Source organism: Astatotilapia calliptera, chromosome 18 (assembly GCF_900246225.1).
Source record: "Astatotilapia calliptera chromosome 18, fAstCal1.2, whole genome shotgun sequence".
Lineage (NCBI taxonomy): Eukaryota > Metazoa > Chordata > Actinopteri > Cichliformes > Cichlidae > Astatotilapia > Astatotilapia calliptera.
The window spans coordinates 20605108-20627193 of record NC_039319.1 but is presented as its reverse complement, the minus strand read 5'-3'; the positions used below and the strand labels follow the sequence as shown (position 1 = coordinate 20627193).

General features: G+C 41.5%; 4 protein-coding genes across 9 annotated transcripts; 3 read left to right on the top strand and 1 right to left on the bottom strand.

The window, feature by feature from the left end:
- Positions 1 to 553: 553 nt before the first annotated feature.
- ccl20a.4 (chemokine (C-C motif) ligand 20a, duplicate 4) lies at positions 554 to 1192 on the top strand. Its single transcript, XM_026149450.1, has 4 exons — positions 554 to 659; positions 769 to 874; positions 975 to 1055; positions 1183 to 1192. The coding sequence occupies exons 1-4, from the start codon at positions 593 to 595 to the stop codon at positions 1190 to 1192; spliced, it is 264 nt and encodes an 87-aa protein (XP_026005235.1). The 5' UTR covers positions 554 to 592.
- Positions 1193 to 2866: 1674 nt separating this feature from the next.
- capn10 (calpain 10) lies at positions 2867 to 9326 on the top strand. 4 transcript variants are annotated; one of them, XM_026149445.1, is made up of 13 exons: positions 2867 to 3250; positions 3507 to 3677; positions 3974 to 4111; positions 4238 to 4434; positions 4535 to 4764; positions 4842 to 4983; positions 6060 to 6193; positions 6320 to 6576; positions 6652 to 6854; positions 6937 to 7192; positions 7376 to 7569; positions 7656 to 7701; positions 8243 to 9326. In XM_026149445.1, the coding sequence occupies exons 2-13, from the start codon at positions 3534 to 3536 to the stop codon at positions 8270 to 8272; spliced, it is 1971 nt and encodes a 656-aa protein (XP_026005230.1). In that variant the 5' UTR covers positions 2867 to 3250; positions 3507 to 3533; the 3' UTR covers positions 8273 to 9326. The 4 variants fall into 4 exon arrangements, with proteins under 4 accessions (XP_026005230.1, XP_026005226.1, XP_026005228.1 ...); XM_026149441.1 differs by having other exon boundaries at positions 2869 to 3250; positions 6060 to 6226; positions 8243 to 9320; XM_026149443.1 differs by having other exon boundaries at positions 2869 to 3250; positions 3504 to 3677; positions 6060 to 6226; positions 8243 to 9320.
- A 58-nt stretch (positions 9327 to 9384) lies between these two features.
- eif4e2 (eukaryotic translation initiation factor 4E family member 2) lies at positions 9385 to 14073 on the top strand. Of its 2 annotated transcripts, none has more exons than XM_026149448.1 (8): positions 9385 to 9579; positions 10395 to 10506; positions 10826 to 10960; positions 11101 to 11205; positions 11290 to 11442; positions 11538 to 11674; positions 12838 to 12915; positions 13012 to 14073. In XM_026149448.1, exons 1-7 carry the CDS (start codon positions 9455 to 9457, stop codon positions 12884 to 12886), a joined length of 816 nt encoding a protein of 271 aa, XP_026005233.1. In that variant the 5' UTR covers positions 9385 to 9454; the 3' UTR covers positions 12887 to 12915; positions 13012 to 14073. The 2 variants fall into 2 exon arrangements, with proteins under 2 accessions (XP_026005233.1, XP_026005234.1); XM_026149449.1 differs by having other exon boundaries at positions 11538 to 11678.
- A 59-nt stretch (positions 14074 to 14132) lies between these two features.
- Positions 14133 to 22036, bottom strand: LOC113010422 (phospholipid scramblase 1). Of its 2 annotated transcripts, XM_026149446.1 has the most exons (8): positions 21986 to 22036; positions 20611 to 20929; positions 20445 to 20522; positions 20159 to 20351; positions 18318 to 18429; positions 18126 to 18225; positions 15941 to 15999; positions 14133 to 14250 (listed from the first exon to the last, which is right to left on the bottom strand). In XM_026149446.1, the coding sequence occupies exons 1-8, from the start codon at positions 21986 to 21988 to the stop codon at positions 14224 to 14226; spliced, it is 891 nt and encodes a 296-aa protein (XP_026005231.1). In that variant the 5' UTR covers positions 21989 to 22036; the 3' UTR covers positions 14133 to 14223. The 2 variants fall into 2 exon arrangements, with proteins under 2 accessions (XP_026005231.1, XP_026005232.1); XM_026149447.1 differs by lacking the exon at positions 15941 to 15999.
- Positions 22037 to 22086: the final 50 nt, after the last annotated feature.

Here is a 22086-nt window from a genome sequence, read left to right as displayed (position 1 = left end):
AGTTCACCGCCTCGGGTCTCTGCTCCTCCTGCCTTTCCCTCATCCACCTGCCAGTGTGTTGCACCTGCTGACCTCCACCACTTGCTAATGTTACTGAATCTGTGGAAGCTCCGCAATAGCCACCACCAAACAACTGAGTTATTTTTACACATCTCCCAGCATCTGGCCAATCCACCACCTTTCATTGTTTATACCGTTACGGGAAAAAAACGAAAAACAAAACAAAACAAACCATTGGCCCATAAAAATGAAAAATCACCAGTCCAGCTATGCAAACATATGCTAATTATTATTACATAGCAACTTTTAAAAGATGTTACATGTTCATATTATTTTTTTTAAACTCTTACTATCATGAAAGTAAACAATTTTGCATAATGTACACAGAGGAGGGGGTTTCGGTGGTTGAAAAAAAGACGAGTCACATTTCCCGTTTGACTCAGACAGGGTTTTCCACCTCCCTGACCTCTCGTGGGACATTTCCATCTCACACAGTATTTAAACTTCTCTGCCACAGCCGGTTACAATCATTTCATCACTGACTCCCTGGGAATCCTGATCAGAAAACTGATTCACTGCTGATTTACTGAGGATGGCAAAGTTCGCCGTGCGTGTCTCGGTACTGCTGGTGTTGCTGCTGGTGGCACTGGATGAAAGCAGTGAGTATGGCTTCAGCGATTATTCACTGAGACGTTATTATAATGTTTTTTGTCATATTGTCATGTAAAATGCTGTTTTCACTGAAATGTCTCATTCTTTCCTTCAAAGGTTCCAATAAATATTGCTGCACACGGTACCAGCAAAACCCTGTCTCAGTAAAAAGGCTGAAAAGCTACACAGTCCAAGATGACAACTGCAAACTCAAGGCAATAATGTAAGTGGGGAAAATATCGTAACTGCATCTAAAACACATAATCCACACTGACTGCCAGCTCTGCTGTGATACTAATGTCTGAACTTTTTTTAAACATCAGTTTCAAGACTGTGAAAAACAGACATATCTGTGCCAATCCTGAAGACGAGTGGGTGAAAATTGCTATTCAGTTACTGCCACGGTAAGATCAATTCCTTACCCTATCAGTAGCTATCAAACACAAGAAGAAGAAAAAAAAAACCTGTTTCAAGATTATTCTTGTGTTTCTGATTTCTAATCCTTTCCTCTTTTTTTTTCTTTTTAAACAGAAAACACTGAGGACAACATTCACGAAGCTCACTTGAGTGCATCAGTTTACAGACTAGTTCTGTAAAAGTTAAATAGTATTGTATTTTATATTTTATGTTGTTTTTTATATTGTTTATACTTCATTTGTATAACATGATTCAAAGCTAATAAATACAGTATATTTTTTTAAAAATATATCAATAATTGCATCCGTTGCTTTTTATTGACCTCATGAAAAAACATCACTATTCTGCATCACTATTTAGCAGTAAAGCTGACTGACACAGCATGAGTACGCGTTTACAGAAAAGAAAAGAAATCCATTTTACAAACAGAAGGGAGTATCAGAAAACAGTAAAAGGTTAAAAGTGAGAAACTAACTTTTTTAAAAAGCACTTGAGTACAGTAATGGAGTAAACATAAACAAGAATTTCAATTTATGAGATAGAAGTAAGACAGAGACTTAAAAGAATAAAAATGTGGAAGTAGGACAATACTAAAAGCAACAATAGATATAAATACAGCAAAAACTAATTACAAGAGACACAATAAAGATGCATAATACAACCAAAGTGTAAAGTACAAAAGGACCGCATTTCAAACAAATGTTAAAGAAAGCCAAAGGTTTGGTCACAAAGGGGTGCAGGATGACTAGTATAGACAAAAATGATGCCAGATGTCCTCATGAACTGTGTATGAAGGTAAAACAAAAATGTAAAATGACTAATGAGTGACGTGAGACAGACAGACAACCACAAGTAGGTGTCTTTCTCCTTCCTAGGAGTGTGGCACGTCCTGCATGCCCACAGCCAGGCACTCAAACTAAAAAAAGAAATGAAGAAATTTATTACAGCACCCACACAGTCCACACACTGCAGATCCCCATCAGATTAAAAAAAAGGCAAATTCATAACCTACAGATTTCTACAAAATCATCAATTTACACAGAGAAGGTGGTATTCTGCATTTACTACTTCTACATTTACAGTGAGGGAAATAATTATTTGAGCTCCTGCTGATTTTATAAGTTTGAGCACTTACAGAAAACGAACAGTGTAATTTTAATGGTAGTTTCAGTTTAACAGAGTGCGACAGAATATCAACCAAAAATCGAAAAACAACCAAACAAATAAAAGTTATAAAAATATTTGTACGCTGCTGAGTCAAAGAAGTATTTGATCCCTAAGCAAAACACGATTTAGTATTTGGTGGAGAAACCCTTGTTGGCAAGACGTTTCTCTCGTAGTCAGTCACCAGGTTTGCACACATCTCAGGAGGGATTTTGGCTCACTCCTCCTTACATAAACCCTTTAGATTTCTTGGTTGTCTCACAAAACTTCAGCACCCTGCACAGATTTTCTGCAGGACTGAGATCTGGAGAGTTGCCATCCCAGTCCATGACCTCCATGTGCTTTTTTCCTTTGTTTTCTTGGTGGTATGTTTGGGTTGCTGTCATGCTGGAATGACCCATCTTCAGTGTTGTGGCTGAGGAAAGGAGGTTTGAGACTGACTGAATGTCACATAGCACACAGCCAGTCACTGGGAGCCACAATTCTGGCCGCTTTGCAGAGAATAAACTATTATTTACATTATTTCCCTCAATGACAGCAAAAAATAATTATATAATTTTTTCTGTAATCACTTGGTAAAACCTTTACCTAATTCATAATGTATTTTAGTAAATCTCAACAAAAACATTCTACACTTTTAGAGTTTTTCCCCCGCTTTAAGCTGGATGTATCCATGGAATCTGAAACACGGTGTTCCTGCAGTTCAGAGATCCCAGCAGTGGGCGGCAGTGGCCGCAGCACAGGAAGGATTCACTGCATCACCGGAAGACCCCGTGTCTGTTTTATTTTCACCATCACGCTATGTCTGCTGTCGATATAACTTTTACTCATCGCTAAATATGTCACACTGAGAGAAAACCGCTGTGGTTATGGATTTGAAACCACGATAAGATGAAGCGATATGGAGATGCTAGCGTACCTGCTGTGTGTGTCTGTGCTGTGCAAGCTAGCTCGAGCTAACGATGCTATTATACACAATGACAGCTACGTGGCGAAATGAGCTTAAAAGAGGAGCAAGGTAAGATAAATACACACATGCTGTTTCTGACATTATGTTTCCAACATCTCTTTGTATATTCATGTTAGTATGTCATTGGTATTGAGTGAGTGAAAGCTAAAACGTGAAGGTGAATATGCCGTAAAAGTCAGTGATGCTCTGTAACGGCAGCTTCCGCTCAGATCCGTGCAGACTTCACGAATGCATAATGTAGTTAAGGTGTAATGCAAGTGTTATATGTAGGTACATGCAGTGAAGGTGGCCTTTGGTCCAGCAGGTTTCCAGGCTGAAAGCAGCAGGAGCCATGAAAGAAGAGGGCAGGGACGAGTGCGGAGGTCCAGCTCTGTATGAGGACCCGGACTTCCGCTGTGTGGACGCCTCCCTGTTCTCTGGCAGCTCCACGCCTCTGGCCAGACTGCAGGGAGACATCACCTGGCTACGGCCCCAAGTAAGCCTGTCTAGTGGAAATGCCCAGAAAATTCCTTATTGGTTATCTTTCCATTGATCGGGTGTTGTTATTGATAAGATCCTGCCACATAGGGCTTGACATTTGTGGCCTATTAGCTTGTGCCGCCTCACAAGATGAGGGGATTTCCTTTTTCTGGTGGTTGACCTGATTATGAAGGACTCTCAAAGTTACTGCTCTGTATCTCACAAAAATAAATATGTGCAATTAAATTAACCTGCTCTGCTGTTTCCAGCCATATCACTGTCTCAGTCCCAATTATTATTTCCATTTCACATGTCAAGGAGATCTGCCCGTCACCAGCTCTCTTCCCAAGCAGCATCAGCCTGGGGCATGCAAAGCAAGGCCTGTTAGGAGACTGCTGGTTCCTCTGTGCGTGCACCTTCCTGCTCAAGAACAAACAGCTTTTAAACAAGGTAACACAGGCTGGTTGTCTCATCAGTTTGATTTTGTGAGCCCCAGCACTGGTTTTGTTCTAAATGTGGAGAATGTTCATCGTGTGTTTCCTGTTGTCACTCGCATTGTCGTTGGATCCTGTGTAGGTTCTGCCTGAAGATCAGCCACAGTGGGGTGACAGCAGGTACAGAGGCTGCTTTCATTTTTGCTTTTGGCAGCAGGGACACTGGACAGAGGTGACCATTGACGACCGCCTGCCCTGCATTAATTCATCTCTTTGCTTCTCACGCTGCCACTCCCCCACTGCCTTTTGGGTTGCCCTGTTGGAGAAGGCCTATGCCAAGTCAGTTGATTCCTTGAGATTAACATGTATTTTTCAAACAAGACCTAATCATGAGGAAAAGTTTGAAACCCCCCTTTCCTTTCCCTTTCATCTTCTGCAGGCTTCGTGGTTCATACGAGCGACTGTGGGCAGGTCAGGTGTCCGAGGCCCTGGTGGACTTGACAGGTGGTCTAGCTGAGCGATGGAGCCTGGGTGACTTTGGCTCGGAGGAGGAGCAGCAAACAGCACAGGACAGTGACCAAGTCAGAAAGAGAAGGCTGGACCTGAACCTTCTGGACCCTGTGAAGGATGACTGTGTGCTCAGCTGCTCCACTCACAGCACGCCCGGAGGTCAGAAAAGTGTCTGCTCACAGATAATACAGTGAGTGATGCTGTGCCACATCACTTGCTGGCCTTCTCTATTTCAGGACTCACTGAGCTGGATCAGTACCACGCTCTGACTGTCATGGAGTGGCTGGATGTGAAGAAGGTGTCAGGGGGTGAAGTACGGCTGCTAAGGATCAGAAATCCTTGGGGAAGACGCTACTGGGGAGGAGCCTGGGTATGGAGGTGTGTGTCAGACTTGTCTATTGTGGAGTATATCTGACACCCAGATGTGTGGAGTTGAAAGTTGTTAAACCAGATGCTTCAAATTACAGATTACAAATGTTCTTAAGATTAAAGCTTTTTGAGTGCTCAGAAAAGTACTATACAAGAACCAGTCCATTTACCTTTTATTTACCTAATATTCTCAATAGCAGTACCTTGGCCTCCAGTAACACTGTGATGAATCTCATGGTCATTTTTGATCAGGAAATGTCCTGTAGTGTCCATATTAAACAAATGAAGGAGCACTATCGTGAATTTGTGTGATATGTCTAGTTCACACATTCAGTACTTCTAGGCTGGACTACTGTAATTCATTATTGTCAGATTGTTCCAAAAACTGTGTATTTGGACATTGATTTAAATTTTTAAAGTTAAATCATTCACAAAAAAGAAAGCAAAACAAGACAGCTGATCTGTTAGCTACTAGTTGATGCCATCACTCTACAGATCCACAGCCACACAGGAGCATATTCACATAGTTAGGTTCTGGTGACAGCTCTTAAAGGTAGAGTTCTGCTGATATTTGGTGATTTAAAAGTCAGATATTCCAATATATAAACCAATGTTGTTGTTTTTTTCGTGTTTAGTTATTTCTTTACTCATTTATGTCCGACTCTGCTTGGATCAGCTGCTTTATTGTGTTTGGAGTGTTCCTAACAGGGAAGTTGCAGAGTGCCATCTTGTGGACAAACTGTGCAACATCAACACAGCAGCGCATCTTCTATATCTTTTAGTTTTGGTTGATAGATTGGCAACTAGCTCATATCAACCTGTCAATAAATAAATTGGCCGGGCTCTACTCAAAGGTTACTCAATTTATAAAGTGATTCATTAGATTTGACAGCACTGGCTTTAAGATTTCAGACTTTAGTCGCAGCCATTAGGTGTAACTGATGTCTGTCTGAAGTTGTGATTTTATCTCACTAAAGTCACAGTTATTATACGGAATTTGGAGTGCATTTCTGGAATTCACACCTACATCAACAAATTTGTAAATGTGGGAAAATCCAGATGTTTCTTTGCCTCTCTCTCTGCAGAGGTGCAGGTTGGGATTCTGTTGCCCCTGATTGTGCTTCGGAGCTACAAGCCAGGGTGGCAGAGGGTGAATTCTGGTTGGACGAGGCTGAATTTATGTCCCAGTTTGATGACGTCACAGTGGGCTATCCCATCAGTGAGGAAGGACACTTGAAGAGCATTTATACTGGTGTTGCCTTATTTTGTTAAAGAGGTTTTTGTTGTTTCAGATGTTACTTTCTTGGTGCCCTTGTTTTAACCTGATGCCTCTCTGCTCCGGCAGGAAACCTGCTGACACACGGTCATCAGCTGGCTGGTCGCTGGGTAAAAGGGCACTCTGCTGGCGGTAGCCGAAACTGCGGCAGCTACGGCAGCAACCCCAAGTTTTGGCTTAAAGTGTGCGAAAGAGGAGAGGTGGTGGTGTCTCTGTTGCAGTGCCGGAAATGGAGAAACACAGAGAAATATGCACAAACCCCAGTCGAGGACAGCAACAATACAAAGCACCAGCATTACCAGGCCATCGCGCTGCACTTGTGGAAGGTTTGTTCTCTCATTTAGTGTTGACATGCGCTCGTGTGGCTTTCCATCGCTTTACTGAAAGTATGTTTGCACTAGGTGGAAAAGAAGCGTTTCAATCTGAGCCGGATGTTGAACAGACCTCCTCGCGCTTCTACTCACTGCCATACCTACGAGAGAGAGGTGGTTCTCCACGGGCAGCTGGAGCCCGGATTCTACCTTCTCATCCCCAGCACCTACCAGCCAGGAGCCGAGGCCTGCTTTCTCATCAGGGTCTTTTCCTTCTCTTCCATCTCCCTCAGGTAAAATTATTAAGTTTTTCACGAAGTTATTTAATGTTTCTGATTTTATTTGCGCCATTAAAACAATTAATCTCATCCTCAGTGCCATGAAAAGCCCAGCACCCCCACTGCCTTTAACAGCAGACAGTGAGTGGGAGACCAGCTACTTCCACGGCTCGTGGGTTGAGGGAAAGACAGCCGGAGGAAGCAGGAACTTCCTGTCTCACTGGCAGAACCCCTTCTTCCCTTTTACAGTTTCTGATGATCCAGCAGTGACATCAGGAGTTAACGTCAGGGTTACCCTGCACCAGAGCCGGCCTGATACGGATCTGCACCCTATTGGCTTCCACATTTATAAGGTCAGTAAAATACAAAGTCAGAGCATTAGTGTTAGCTTAGATTATGTGACATCCGTCCTTCTGCAGTTCAGTCTATACACTAGGATAGAGTTCACATCGCCTCTGAATAGCTTAACATTATTTTGCTTCTCTTTATCCGGTACTGCTTTAAGTCGAAATATCTGCTTTTAACAACATAACTAGGTAGTAGAAGGACAATCTGAGCAGATGATATCCAGGGATGAGGATCCTGTGGCCAGCTGTGTCCCTCACTGTTACATGCAGGACGTCAGTCTGGCCTGTTCACTTCCTCCGGGGGCTTACTCCATAGTGCCGTCCACTTATCAGCCCGACTGCTCTGCAGGCTTCACTCTGAGCCTCGCTCGCAGAATACAAAGGTTAGCTCTGTCATCAAGCAGATGTTTTTTTTAATAGGTAACAAGTTCTTGTCGCTAATGATGGTGGATCTGTGTGTGTCTTTCAGGAAAGTAGTGAAAAGCCAGGAAAGGCTCGGGAAAGCCGTTCAGGAGGTTAGTGAATTTGAATTATGCATTGTATTATGTAACACGAGGAATTCATTAGGTGGAACCAAAGGATTTAGTGTCTGGGTGAATGTGCAATATTGTCCCAATCCTCTCCATCCTTTTCTGTGTTATGAACTTGAATAATGGCCAGAAATGTAGTTACCGACGAACATTATGACATCACGGCGATGTTGACCTTTGACTATTTTAATTGTTTGATGTCATTACTTCTCCATTTTTTCCTATTAGACTTTTGTGATAATTTTCTTAGAATTGACATGAATTCTTGCAATGTAAGCTTTTTGTAAAATAAGGGTGACCTTTAACCACCAAATTCTAATCATTTGTCCCGATGTTCAGGTAAGTGTTTGTGCCAATTATGAAGGCCTGACAACTCGCACTGGAACACACGCTAGTACAATTACGACTTGTTAGCATGCCGCATATTTGCGTGACTTAATGCGTAGTTAACTGTTTAATGATTGTGGTCAGAAGATGGCAGCACTCAATAATCCCTCTGTCTTGTCTGCCTCTGTCTGGACGGCAGGTTTCTCACGTCTCTGTGATGCAGAGCTAGATCTCTGGGACCGTTGCTGCTCCACTAACATCGACTTACCTCCATTTGCCTCTTGGCCCGTGATGAAAGAACCAGCCAGGCCACAGATATCGCGTGTGTGTTTGTGTGAGCATACATGTACACGCTCCCTGTGGATGAGAAGGCAAGCAGGCTTAGTGGGAATCCCAAAAAAAAGCCTTTATCCTGAACCGCCAAGGCTCTGGGTTGATGGGCAGCTACATGCTTGTCAGCGATTAGGACATCAGAGGTTGTCGGTGGGCTGGGCTGCTAATGAAGTATGACGGGACTGGCTGGTGTAAACAAACAGCCGCCACTGAAGAAGGCCGCCGCTGCTCTTGCTCATTCACTCACTGGTGCGCCTGCCGGCCCAGAACAAAGGGCCCTCTCATGAAGGTCCTCGTGGAGGCACAGGGGGCGAGGGGATGGTCTGCAGAAGCAGCGCCAACCGAACCACACCACACCGTGATATACCACCCCGGAGCTTTCCTGCTGTCCCTCACCCCCAAACACTCTGCTTTTTATCTGGCTTTAATTGTTTGTTTCCAATACACAAACACAGGGGTTTTCATGGTCTTGTAGCCACTAAGCTTCCATAATAATGCCTGAACCGATTTGGACCAAAAGAAGTCCCAACTCCATCCTCACCCTCCAGCTCCCTTTGTTTTTGTTTTTTTTTTTGCCTCCCCCGCCCCTCTTCAAAACTTGGTCCACAGCTCTGCTTGGACCTGAGCACAGCTACTGTTTGAAGGTGCCGCGAGAACAGATTACAAGCAGAGGAATGGAAAGCGATGAAACGAGGGTTGCAGCGTATCAGAGGAATTCGATTGCTGTGATTAAGCCACCCGTGTTGTTCTGAGGCTGTTCTTGTGTGACAGTGTGTGTCGGCCTGCACATACATCTGCGCTGAAGACACAGGGTTTCTGTTTATTCAACAGAGTCATCAGACTCTGAAAAACTACAATTAACAGATCACAGTGGTACTAATGTGCATTTATTATATCTTAAAGTTCTGAAATGTGGAGAATAAAATAAAATTATTGGGACTTTTGCTTCATGTATGCATATTTCTTAATTACTTATTTATTTTAATGCACATTTCAATTAAGTATAAATGAGCACATGCTTGATAGTAAAGATGTGGCTCACCTTTGACCTTTTCGTGCTCATCACTAAGATCGATACATGGCATGCGCGTCCACTAAACCGCTGCTGTGCGCGTCGCCGTCACTTGCTGCGGGATTCAGGAGGCTGTGGTCGGACTCCGAAAAGACTCCTATCTACAAAATAATGAACAACAAATTTGACGCGTGAGTATTTAAAACATTTCGCTGAATATCCAGAGAGCGGTCTCGTCGGTCGCTACTGTGAACTCACTGGGGAGGGTAACGTAAGCTGACCGTGGTTTGCGTGTGTGAGAGGTGTGTCAGCTTTATTATATGTTTTTGCATGAATTCTGTGAGTTAATAAAAGAACAGGAGTGCGAGGGCAACACCTACACGCGCTTTTAAAAAGAAAGGGAGCAATACCTGTGAGTAAATGGTGCTTTTTGATGAAGAATTTCAGTGTTGTTAGCTGTTAGCTTGGCCTGGAGGAAGGCGGATAGGCCTCGAATCCTCGGTGTGGTAGTTAACTGAGAGGCGGGGAGAGGCGCGTAGAGGCCGGTCACAAATTAGACTCGCGTGGCCAATAAATGCAGGAAACTGGAGAGACACTGTTACAGGCAGAGAGCTCTTATTAATAGTGACCGTAGTTTAAGATTAGCACAGAGCGCATGTTTGCAGGCCACAACTTTAAAATGCATCAGTTGCAGGTTTATTGGGTTAAGTTGCCCTAAATGAATACAGCAGCCATACTGCAAATCTTCTATTCGTCGAGGATATAGTTTGTGTTAATTTTTTTTCTTGTATTTCTGATGTGTTGACCAGGATGAGGGCACAACTGAATAATTTAGATACTGGTTGCTGTAAGACGGTATAACGCCAACAGACTGGGTAACAAAATGACAAAAGATTTGATTTAAAACACTCTGTAAAAGGAGTTAAAATGAAAAGGGCTGTTACCTGACAACAGGTGTAAAGTCCCTTTTGATTTCAAATATTGATTGCATTTCCCTCGATTGTAGTCTGAAAGACGATGACAGCGGAGACCACGACCAGGACCAAGGCTCACCGAAAGACGGTGAGAAGGAAAAAAACGAAGATGAAGAGAAGGAGCAGAACACTTCCAAGAAAAAAGTGAGGCCGCTAAAGTCTTACACAGATGTATGTGCAGATTGTGCTACTATTTGTTGAACAAAGGTACAGTTTCTTTAGTTTTGGCTTGTTTGTTAAACTATAAAATTTTGAACATCTGGAAATGAATTAAACAGTAAATATAATTTTTGAAGAACCTCTTAAATTAAAGCAAAAAGTCTGCACTTTAATCACATGTTAATTATTAGATTTAAAATCCGCTTTGGTGGTGTACAGAGGCAAAATGACAAATTATAGCTCTGAGTCTGTATAAAGTTAATATGTCAATGAGCTGTACAAGTTACTCTCTCATTTCCGGCAGATGGTGGTGCCAGGAGCAGGAGAACACCCTCTCCAGTACAATTACACCTTTTGGTACTCCAGACGCACCCCAGGGAGACCAGCCAGCACTCAGAGCTACGAACAGAACATCAAACAAATTGGCAGCTTTGCTTCGGTCCGTCGCTCCTCATCACATCTTTATATGGCTTAAAACAGGAGCCAGTGCACTTTTCCTTTTGTTTATGTGCCCATGCAGAGCTGCACACTCCACATATTGACTTGTTTTCCACTAATTATTACAATTGTCCATCCCAGGTGGAGCAATTTTGGCGTTTCTATAGTCACATGATCCGACCTGGCGATCTGACAGGTCATAGTGACTTCCACCTCTTCAAAGAAGGCATTAAACCCATGTGGGAGGTAAACACACTGGCTGATATCCTCTATTTGCTCTGGTTGTTTGGTTATGCGTGAAAGGCCTGATCTGAAATTGTGTATGTTTAGGATGATGCTAATAAGATGGGTGGGAAGTGGATCATTCGTCTGAGAAAAGGCCTGGCGTCTCGATGCTGGGAAAACCTGATCCTGGCTATGCTCGGAGAACAGTTCATGGTAGGAGAGGAAATCTGTGGGGCTGTGGTGTCAGTACGTTTCCAGGTATTGCCAAAAGCAGACACACTCGGTTGCACATGGTCACTAACTGCCTGACCTAACGCTCACACATGCCTCCTCTTCATGCTGCTTCTCGCCAGGAGGACATCATCTCCATCTGGAACAAAACAGCCAGTGACCAGGGGACCACCGCCCGCATCAGAGACACCCTGCGCAGAGTCCTCAACCTGCCCCCCAACACCATCATGGAGTACAAGACACACACAGACAGCATTAAGTATGTATGTCTTCTCCTTTTTTTATTTTCTTCTCCAGCTTTCCTTTCTCTTCAGCTCATTCCATAAACCTGCATGCTCACACACATTTTCCAACCAAAGAGGCAACGAGAGAGTACACTTACATGTTGCCTTTTTAATGGCTTGTTTTTAACATGCTCAGGTGATAAGATGATGGTTTTCTGTAAGTTAGATTTTTATTTTGACAGTATGTTTGGATTTTAAGGGAGAAATAACAAACACAATTATCAAAATGTTTTATTTTATTGTTTGAAGTATTATTCCAAATTGAAATGTATAACTGTACACACAACCACATATCTTGTGCACGTCTATATACTAATATAATTTTACAAACTCCCATATTTTTCTATTAGTTCATTAGAGAGTGAAACAAATGCCCATTTAACTGATTATAATGGTTTTCCATTGCAGTCTTAACCTTGAGTCAGTATTTCTTCAGTATACAAGAACTCAGTTCTGCCTTTTGTTCCCATTTTCATGCTTTTCAAAATCCAAGTGGGGAAAAAAACAACTAGTTCTGTGTCCATGTTTGTCCTTTGTAGCTTTGAATGTGAATGCCTAGTATGATGGCTTTCAAGTCCTTTTACACAATCTCTATATCCTCATGTAGATGTTGTTGCTCCATTTTTTTTTTTTTTCGCTTGGCGCTTGATATTAATGAGATGGGGGTGTTCTTGACACACGTTGTTAAAAACTTCTGTTTATAATGGCCAGCCTGTCCAAAGAAAGGATAAAAAGCTAAAAGACCAACTTCTTCTGCACGAAGGCACAGAAAAGATGCACAGGGATTATTTTGAGCTCTGAATCGTGCAAAGCTTCTCTAGTAAAGTCTAGAAATACCAGTATGGAGCTAAGAATAATAAGTCCCATTCATTCTAACATGGCCTGTATAAATCTTTATAATATTGAAATGACCTCTGTTAGTATATTTCTTTATTTTGGCAGCTTTAGCTCATAAAGCTAAGCCTAAATTTTTTATTTTCATCATTAGTTTTTGGTAACTGTGAATACAACTATTTTTTTCCCCATCTAAAGCTCTCATTCAGTTAACTGATGGGCTTACGATTCTTCAAGGAAAATAATTATTTCTTTATGCTTTTTACTGCGAATTATAATTTACTGCATCCTCCTCTGTTTGCAGAGCATGGGAAGACTTCCATGGTCTGGTGAATGCTAGCGGAGGACGTTAGCCCCCCGTCACCGAGATGCTCAGCGAAGAGTAAGAACTCCTGCTGTGGGATTTCACATGAACAACAACACAACCTGTGTGATGTAGTTAGACTCTACTGATGTGGTCTCTGTTTGCGGTGTGCAGGTGTGTGCATACGGGATGTGTTGGGGGAAGCCGAGTCCAGAGAAGGGCAGCTCTGCGTGGATTGGCACTGCGTAATGCGAAGACAGAGCAAAAGTCGGGGACCGAGGCCAGGAGACCGTTGGGTCTTTGTGTCAAATTGGAAATGAACAGAAAAGCCTTTCAACAGAACACTGAAACAGGTCTATGAAAGAGGTGATTTTAATCAACTGGAAGAGGAAATTACAGTTTTGTTTCTTTTTTTTTTCTTTTTTTCTTTTTTAGTAATGCAAGTTGTAACATCTTTTAACCAGTGAGTGACTGGTGTGGGCTGTTCTGGTCACGAACGCTCGACAAAGTGTGCTTTAAATACAACAGAATCAGTTGTACTCTATATGATTTTATTGCTTAACGTGACATTTCACCTGCTGTTAAAATAGGTGTGCTAATCAGTTTTATTGGGACTCAAACAGGGTTATTATAACACAGTGCCGTATTATAACTACAATTCCTCTGGTCATTTTGGACTAGAACAAATATTAATGTTTAAATGCAATCCACATCAAAGATCACTTAATACGATTTTTAAAAAGTTGTATCCCAAAGGATGAGGATCCTGTGTTGGGCAGGTTTCTATAACCGGCATCTTTAGAATGAACTGCCAAGCTGCCTAAATCACTGTGCCTGGCCTCAAGCCCGACCTGAACCAGGTTTCCCTTCCCTGCCTTCTCCTTTCTTTACCCCACCTTTTAAAGGAAGGGCTCTGCTTTAATGTTAAAGGTGTATAGGAGTCCTGAAACACTGATATTCACTCCTTTTCCATTTTGTAGTCCACGAAAGAAAACGGGGCCCAGGGTCTGTTACAGTTTTTATCCTGGGGAGCTTTTTTGTTTTTTGTTTTTTTGTTTTTTTTAATATGTTAAGAAAGAGCCTACAGTTTGTTGAAAAACTGTAATGCTGCCCTTATTTGTTATTGTGATGATGGATGCAGGTGTGTGTGTGAGTGTGTGGAAAGCGAGGAAACACTGTTGGATGTACACCTGATGGATTATAGCAATAAATGGTAAATATGCATCTGCTGCTAAAGATGGTTTAGTGCCATTTTTCTTTTATAAACGCTGGAACTGAAGCTGTGGAGTTTGCAAGAAGCCGAGATTCCTCTTTATCCGCTCTTCTTTCTTCCCAGACCGGGAAGCTTGGGTGCCCGTTGGTCTGTAAATCATGTGATGATGCTGGTCAGCTCATTTCAAAAAACATATGATTCTGCAGAGAAATCATTCAGACAGGTTAGAAACAGTGTTAGTTTTTCCATCCATCCATTCGCTTCCGCTTATCCTTTTCAGGGTCGTGGGGGGGCGCTGGAGCCTATCCCAGCTGTCATAGGGCGAGAGGCGGGGTACGCTCTGGACAGGTCGCCAGTCTGTCACAGGGCCAACACACAGGGACAGACAACCATTCGTACTCACATTCACACCTAGTGACAATTTGAATTATCCAATTAACCTATCCCCACAAGCTGCGTGTCTTTGGATGGTGGGAGGAAGCCAGAGTACCCGGAGAGAACCCACGCAAACACGGGGAGAACATGCAAACTCCACAAGGAAAGACCCCGGCCTGATGTTGGAATTGAACTCAGGACCTTCTTGCTGTGCGGCCACAGTGCTAACCACTGTGCTACGTGTTAGTTTTTCTTTGTATTAAAATGTCTTCTTTATGTATGCTTTTTATGTTTTTTAGAGAAAGAAAGCAAGTGTGCAACGGGGGGGGAGAAGAACGGTCTGAACACTTTTTGGCTCAAAGTAATAATTTACTCCTTAAAGAATCTTTACATAAGCAGATTTTTGATGCTTGCGATTGATACCCGAGGAAGATCCCACACATCAAAATGTTGCTTTTGTTACATGTAAACATGTTGGTTGTTTGCATGTAACATCAATATAAATTATGATCTCCAGTTGTAATGCAAGTTCCAATTAAACCAAATCGTGATAGGCTCCTTACGAGCCAATACATCAAATATTATATTCTAATATTACAGTGCACCCATCTGGGATCATCTTAATATAGTGTCCTGATTTTTATACTGAACCGCTGATTTCCAGTTAGTATACAATGATCCCAAGGCAGGGATGTCAAACATACAACCTGGGGGCCAGATTGGCCCTACCAAAGGATCCAATCCGGACCAAAAGCATTTAGGAAAATTAAAAAGAAAAAAACATCAAATAAGGAGGGCATGAACTTAAAATATGTTTAATAATTACTCAGTCAAACTAGAGTGAAAATAGGAGAAACCTCCTTGCAACTTAAAAAACAAAAATCAAAAACCTTTATCAAAGCATTTAAAAAAAATAAAATAAAAATTAAAGGTATTTGTAATGACCAGCTGCTTACCAAGAGATGGAGCGTGTCAGTGATCATGAGACGATTGCCAAGATTGCCGGGTGGGAAGGAACTTGTCTTCTAGACATATTGCATCTTATTGCCAATTTGACCTCCATTCAGTCACAGAGTATGCAGATTCTGTCTTATTGTGGTTTTATTGATGTATTAATGCACAAAAGTCATTTTGAAGACAGCAGCTGACTGCAAGTGGTTGCAGACCTGGTCCTTGTCTTCAAAGCAACCACCAGTACAGATGGACCAATGATACTGTTAGCTAAATGTACTTTTATATTAATATGATTAACAGTTGAAATCATTACCTAAAATTACAAATATATAAGTTATTCACTAAAATTATAGAATGAAATTAAAATTGTTAGCTGCTGTTTGAAGTAAGTATGAATGAACAGATAAAACTGTTGCTGAATGTTTATTCATAAGTAAGCTAATTTATTCATAACACATACTTGCAACTAAGTCTTCAAAGTCTGAGGTAGAAACTTTGGGAAAGGTATAATTATATTGTGTATGACAGAACATCTTCCCACTGACGGACACACGTGCTTACCAACAGGAAAGTGGCTGCCAGGAGAAGGAGTTTGGTGTGTGACTCCATACTGAGTGGAACTAGAAGATGAAAATAGAATACATACAGTTGTACTAAAGCCGTGATTAAATAATAAACTATGTTTGTGACTTTGGTATACTTAGAAATGTTAAAGAAGTCTGATACTAGCCAGAGAGATGCAGTTAATGTTTGGCAATTATCTTTTTCTTTTTAAAAAAAAAACAATCTAGTGGTGTTAGTTGATGTCCCTGTAAATATCATGGAACAGTCTTTTTTTCCATTTATTTTTTATAAATTAAAAGCATTCACTGGTGACTTTATTAGGTACACCTGTTTGGCTGCTTGTTAACACAAATCTGACCAGCTAATCACTAGAGGTGGGAATCACCATACATCCCACAATACGATATTATCACAACACTTAACCCACGATACGATATTATCACAACACTTAACGCACAATATGATACGATATTATTGCAATTTTAAAAAAAAATATTTTTAAATATATTCAGATTCTGTACATACAGGTAAACTTTATCAATATTCATTTTATCTAATATCAAAGTCTCACACTCAGTCTCTCATTTCAGTCAGTTTTATTGTTGACAAACTGAACGGTTTGTATTACAGTCTAGTCCAACTTAACTGAATGCAACCATCTGGTACAATTATAGCTATTCTGAACTATGAAATTTATGAAAACTATGCAGCCCCTTCAGCAACTGAAGAATTTGAAAGTAAATTAAAACAAAATATAATTTTACATTAAATAAAGTTTTAAACTTAATTAAAATAAAACGTGTCTTAAATTAAAATAAGTAAACTGTCATGTTTATTGCTGCCAAAAACAAGTTAAACACATTTGGACAGTGAAGTAATGTCAGGATTCTGGCTCAGAAAAAGGATCAACATGCTCTGAAGTCAGAGCATGTTCCATTCCACAAACTTTTTTTGTAACAAAATATCGATTTCTGCTGTCCCTGTATCGATACATTATTAGCAAACAAAATATCACGATACTACACAGTATCGATTTTTTTCCCCACCCCTACTAATCACATGCCAGCAGCTCGAAGCTTTTAGGCATGTGGTTGTGATGAAGACGATCCACTGACGTTAAAGTTAAAAGTGCCTTGTTGATGCAAGATGTCAGAGGAGAATGAGCAGATTGCTTCAAGCTGACAGGAAGGCAGCACAAAGTCAAATAATACTAACTTTATTATTAAAGTTATATAGCACTTTTCTAAACAGAGTTGCAGCCAACGTATGCAGAAGACAGTGTCTGAATGCACAATACATCAGGCATGCTCTTGCATACCTAGCAGAGCTACAGCAGACCACACTGGGTGCCACTCCTGTCAGCTATGAACAAGAAGTGCATTGAGGTGACTGTTGTTGAGGTTTGGTGCTATGAATAAAACTGAATGTTGTTGATTTCTGCTGCAACATTCAGTTGTTTCAGAATTTAAAATGAACAGTGTGGAGTCATCGATCCATCTTGCCTTGTATAAATGGTTCAGGCTCCTGGTGGTGTAATGGTGTGCCAAATATTTTCTTGGCACTCTTTGGACTTAGTAAAAACAGCATTTAAACACCACAGCCTACCTGAGTATTGTTTCTGACTGCGTCCATCCCTTTATAAGCACAGTGTACACATCTTCTGATGGCACCATGTCTGAAAGTGCAAACTGTTTGTTTTGTTTTTAATGTGACAGTGAGCTCACTGTGCTCCAATGGCCTCCAGTCACCAGGCCTCAATGTAATGGAGTAACTTTGGGATGTGATGGAAAAGGAGATTCACATCATGAATGTGCAGCCAAAACTTCTGTTCCAACTGTGTGATACTGTCATGTCATGATAGACCAAAGTCTCTGAGGGGTGTTTGCAGCAACTTGTCGAGTCTCTGGCACAAAGACTTAAAGCACCTCTGAAGGCAAAATATACTGCAGTTTAGTACTAGCGAGGTGTACCTAATAAGGTATCCGGTGAGTGTGCTTTATTATATTGGTCTGTTGTTTTTCTTTCAGTCATGTTTCTTATCTGTTCAGTAAATAAAAGTATCAGATCTGAAGAGGTCGATTAAAGTAAACTTGGTCCGAAACTAAACTTTGGGAAAGGTAAATGTTCTCTGGCATCCTGTCAAAGACAAATTAGGAATGTAATTTACTGAGGTAGAACTCACCCTCCAGCCCAAAGTATTCATGGTCCATGTTGTGTTCTTCGTTGAAGCCAGGCCATTTCTTCCATATCGTGCCTATTTCCTCACCAATGTTGGAGACAATCTAGTGTATAATTTAAAACTGCATGAAAGCACTACTGCAATGTTACACTTTTCAGTCACACATATACTTTTATGAGTTATAAATATTCCTACCTGGAATTGTTGGTTGGAGAAGCAACGGCATGGACAGCAGGAGCCCTGGATTCTGATGGTAGACACCCCTCCTGAAGCGCAGACCTCCAGGAGGGGCGTAAACATGCTCCACCTGAAAAGATGGTCACCAACACACAGCAACTCAGTAACCGTGCACTAAGCCTCCTGGCAAAGAGACTGGCCAGTGCTTCACACAGAGGCGCAGCCCAGTCTTGATGGTTGGATGATTGCATTTTCAGCTGTCATGATTCTGCAGCACCAAAGCAATTGTTTGCTCGATGTCAGAAGAGTTCAATTTGGGACATGCTTTATTAGAGCACAACTGAGAGAATATTTATACCAAGTCGAACTCTGGTCACTGAAACCTCTGCCAGGCCAGTCCTAATTGGGCACAACTTCACCGACTGTCGCTTCTGGAAAACTCTAAATTTGACACACAAAGACACCCCCGCTAACCCTGGAGTCAGATTTAGGCCAGATGAAGAAGGAAGTATTTTGGGTTGACGACAGAAGAGCCGTGAGCCTGCCATGCCATTGGCCAACATTCCCATTAGGAAGGATGTCGCATTCCTTCCCCTACGAGCCCACGCCAGCTCTGTTGGTGTGTTTTTGGTGTGCAGACAGCTGTGCTGTGCATTAACCATCCCAGGTTTATATTACACTCAGCCTGTTCAGAACAGGAAAGGCCCCGACTGCTATTTACAGACAGGCCTGAGCATCTAGGCCAGTGTGGTCCCAGGCCTTGAATGACATGGAAAAAGGCTCACATGCGAAGTGTTTAGTCTGACAGTATAAAATGCTACTGGTGTTTGTTCACCCAAATTAAAAGTGTAAAATTATAGTAATAATAATAAGAAAAAAAATATACTATGTGAATGTTATTCTTCAAACTCAAATGATCCACAAAACAACCATTTTGTCCAGACTAGTTCCTTACTTCTAGGCTGGACTGCTGTAACCCATTATTATCAGATTCTTCTAAAAGTTCCCTGAAAGACTGTCTTTTTGACAGTACCTAGGTCCTGTCAAAATGATGACAGGACCTAGGTACTGACAGGGACTAGAAAGAGAAAGCATATTTCTCCCATACTGGTTTCTCTTCATTGGCTCCCTGTTAAATTCTGAATCAAATTTAAAATCTTTCTGATCACATACAAGATCTTGAATAATCAGGCCCCCTTTTATCTGAAAGACATCATAGTACCATATAACCCCAATAGAGCAGATTGAGGTTTAAAATGTTCCTTTCTAATCAACTTATAGTTAGGGCTGGACTCTGAGCCAGGTTCTCCCAGAGGTTTCTCCCTTTTAAGAGAGAGCTTTTCCTTCCCTGTGTCGCCAACTGCTTGCTCACAAGGGGGTCATCTGCTCGTTAGGGTTTCTTTCTAATATTGTTGGGTCTTTACCCTACAATGTAAAGTGCTTTGAGGTGACTGTTGTTGTAAATTGGCAATATAAATAAAACTGAAATGAATGAGTGCAGACTAAAGACTTCTGTGGACTCCTTCAGACATAATTATATTTATGTTTATAATTTTTGTTAACCCATTAACCAAAGGCCAGTAGTTTGTAAAATTCAGTTCATTAGATTTCTCAGAGAAGCTAAAGAGGCTCATGTATGAAGTATGTCTCCTTAATATAAATCTTCACCACTAACTTTACCTACTTACCTACAGTACCTACCTATATATTCACTCTCATTATAACAACAGAAGTGAGTTATATAAGCCTAAGTGTGGCTTGATCACATGTAGTTTAGAACTACTGAGCAACATAAGGAAACAAACTCATCAGCGTTTAGTAGGAACATATATACACCAAGGAATGAACAAGTTTCCTACCTCTGATGTACGGTGCCAATGAGATGGTTTTGAGGTGTGTACGCTCTCATCTCCATCAGGCAGCAGCCGAGGCAACAGGCGTCCACCCTAAGGGGCCTTTCAAAATAAAAGACCTGACTGCCCTCACTGTCAAAGCCTTTCAGGGTGTAGGCCCGAGCTGGACCACAGCACTGCAGACACACACAGGAGCTCTCTAAGAGGAGGGAGAAGAGAACAAATGCTGAGAATATGCTGAAAAACATCAGTAGTTATAAGAGTAAGACACGTGGTGGAACGGGACAAATACCTTCCACAGCCACAAATGACTGTGACCTGTTGCCTTCTGTAGTGATGTTATAGATCCTCCTAGAAACACACTGAGGACCTGCAGTCAGGATGTGGTATTTTCTTAACGCACACACATCTAAACAAGAGTCCTGTTTTATGTAAAAGAAAAAAGTAGTCCTCCTCACCTTGCAGCTCTGGCTTGGCAGTGATATGAATCTCACTAGCAGTTTCCAGCACAGACATAAAGCATGATCTCACTGCACTACCAGTCTTCTTCACCGGTGGCTGAATCAAGCCATTCTCAGCAGTCTGGCCCAAAAGCTGCTCTTCAGATTCCAGGTCAGGAGGCATTTGGTGGGATTTGGGTGGAGTGCTTTGAGTCTGGCACTCACAAGAGGGTCCACAGCGGTTGTGAAAAGCCCTGAAGACCATGTGAATGTGCTTCTCTCGCTCAAGTCGTCCAAAGGGAAGAGGCTGATTCATCACGGCTGACATGGTCTCAAACTGAAAAATGAATCATACCGAAACCTTAAAGAAAACATTTGAAGGATGGATGCTTTAACTCATACCCAGTCTATAGGCTGCAAGCAAGTTACTTAAATAAAGTATAGTAGGTGCTTAAAGAAGAAAATCCACACACATCTTTCATTATTTACAAACCAAATTCCCCCAAAAGTTGTGAAAGTGTGTAAAATGTAAATAAAAACAGAACATGGCAGCAACATGTATTAAAAAAGCTGTGAGCAGGGCCATGTTTACCCTGTGTAGCATCCCCCCTTCTTTTAATAACAGCCGGTAGACATCTGGGTACTGAGAAGACCACCTGCTGCACTTTTAGAAAAGCTACGATCATATCTGCTCAGCACTGCTGGATCTTTGTCATATTTTTGTTTAATGGTGCAATTAACCTAATTAGTTGTAAAATGTTCCTCCAGCTGTTTCCTTTGAGTACCACTTACTTTCCCAGCCTTTTGCCCACCCCAATTTTCGGAGCCATTTTCTCAGTTTAAACGTTTGATATGTTTTCATTGTTCTATTGTTAAGAAAATGTAGGTTTATCAGATTTTCAAACAATTGCATCACAACTTTTTGGAGCTGGTGTTGTGCCTTAAATACTAAATATTAATCTGACAAAATGATAAAACATCCACTAAAACGGTCTCAAAATCATAGCAAATAGATCTTTATCATGTAAGCTTGTAATTTAAAATTTAATAAATTTTTATGTTGTGATCAAAAGTTTGATAGGGGAAAAAAGGAGCTTTCCTTCTCCTGTACTGTGTTTCTTGGCAGTTCCCTGGTATCAATATTAACATCCTCCTTGCAATAGCTTAATACTTTTTCACATTCAGATCACACGTTAATATTCCTGTCTCACCCAGCCTGCAACTGCGAGTAGCAGCTCACAGCATCAAACCGAAGCTCCCTTGTATAAACATTGATAGCTCAAGAGTTTCTATACTGGCTAAGATCTTCCTGGAGCCTTTACTTATCATGTATTTCCAATAAGAGATTAGAAAGAAAGAAAACAGCACAAAAGAGCATCACAGGCCTGCTTACCATCAGTGTTCACCCTCCACAGACTCGGATCATCTAAGTGTTACGAGCAAGAAACCAGGCGAGCCTTCATGAGTTATCATTATCTGGAGGGACTAAGCCTT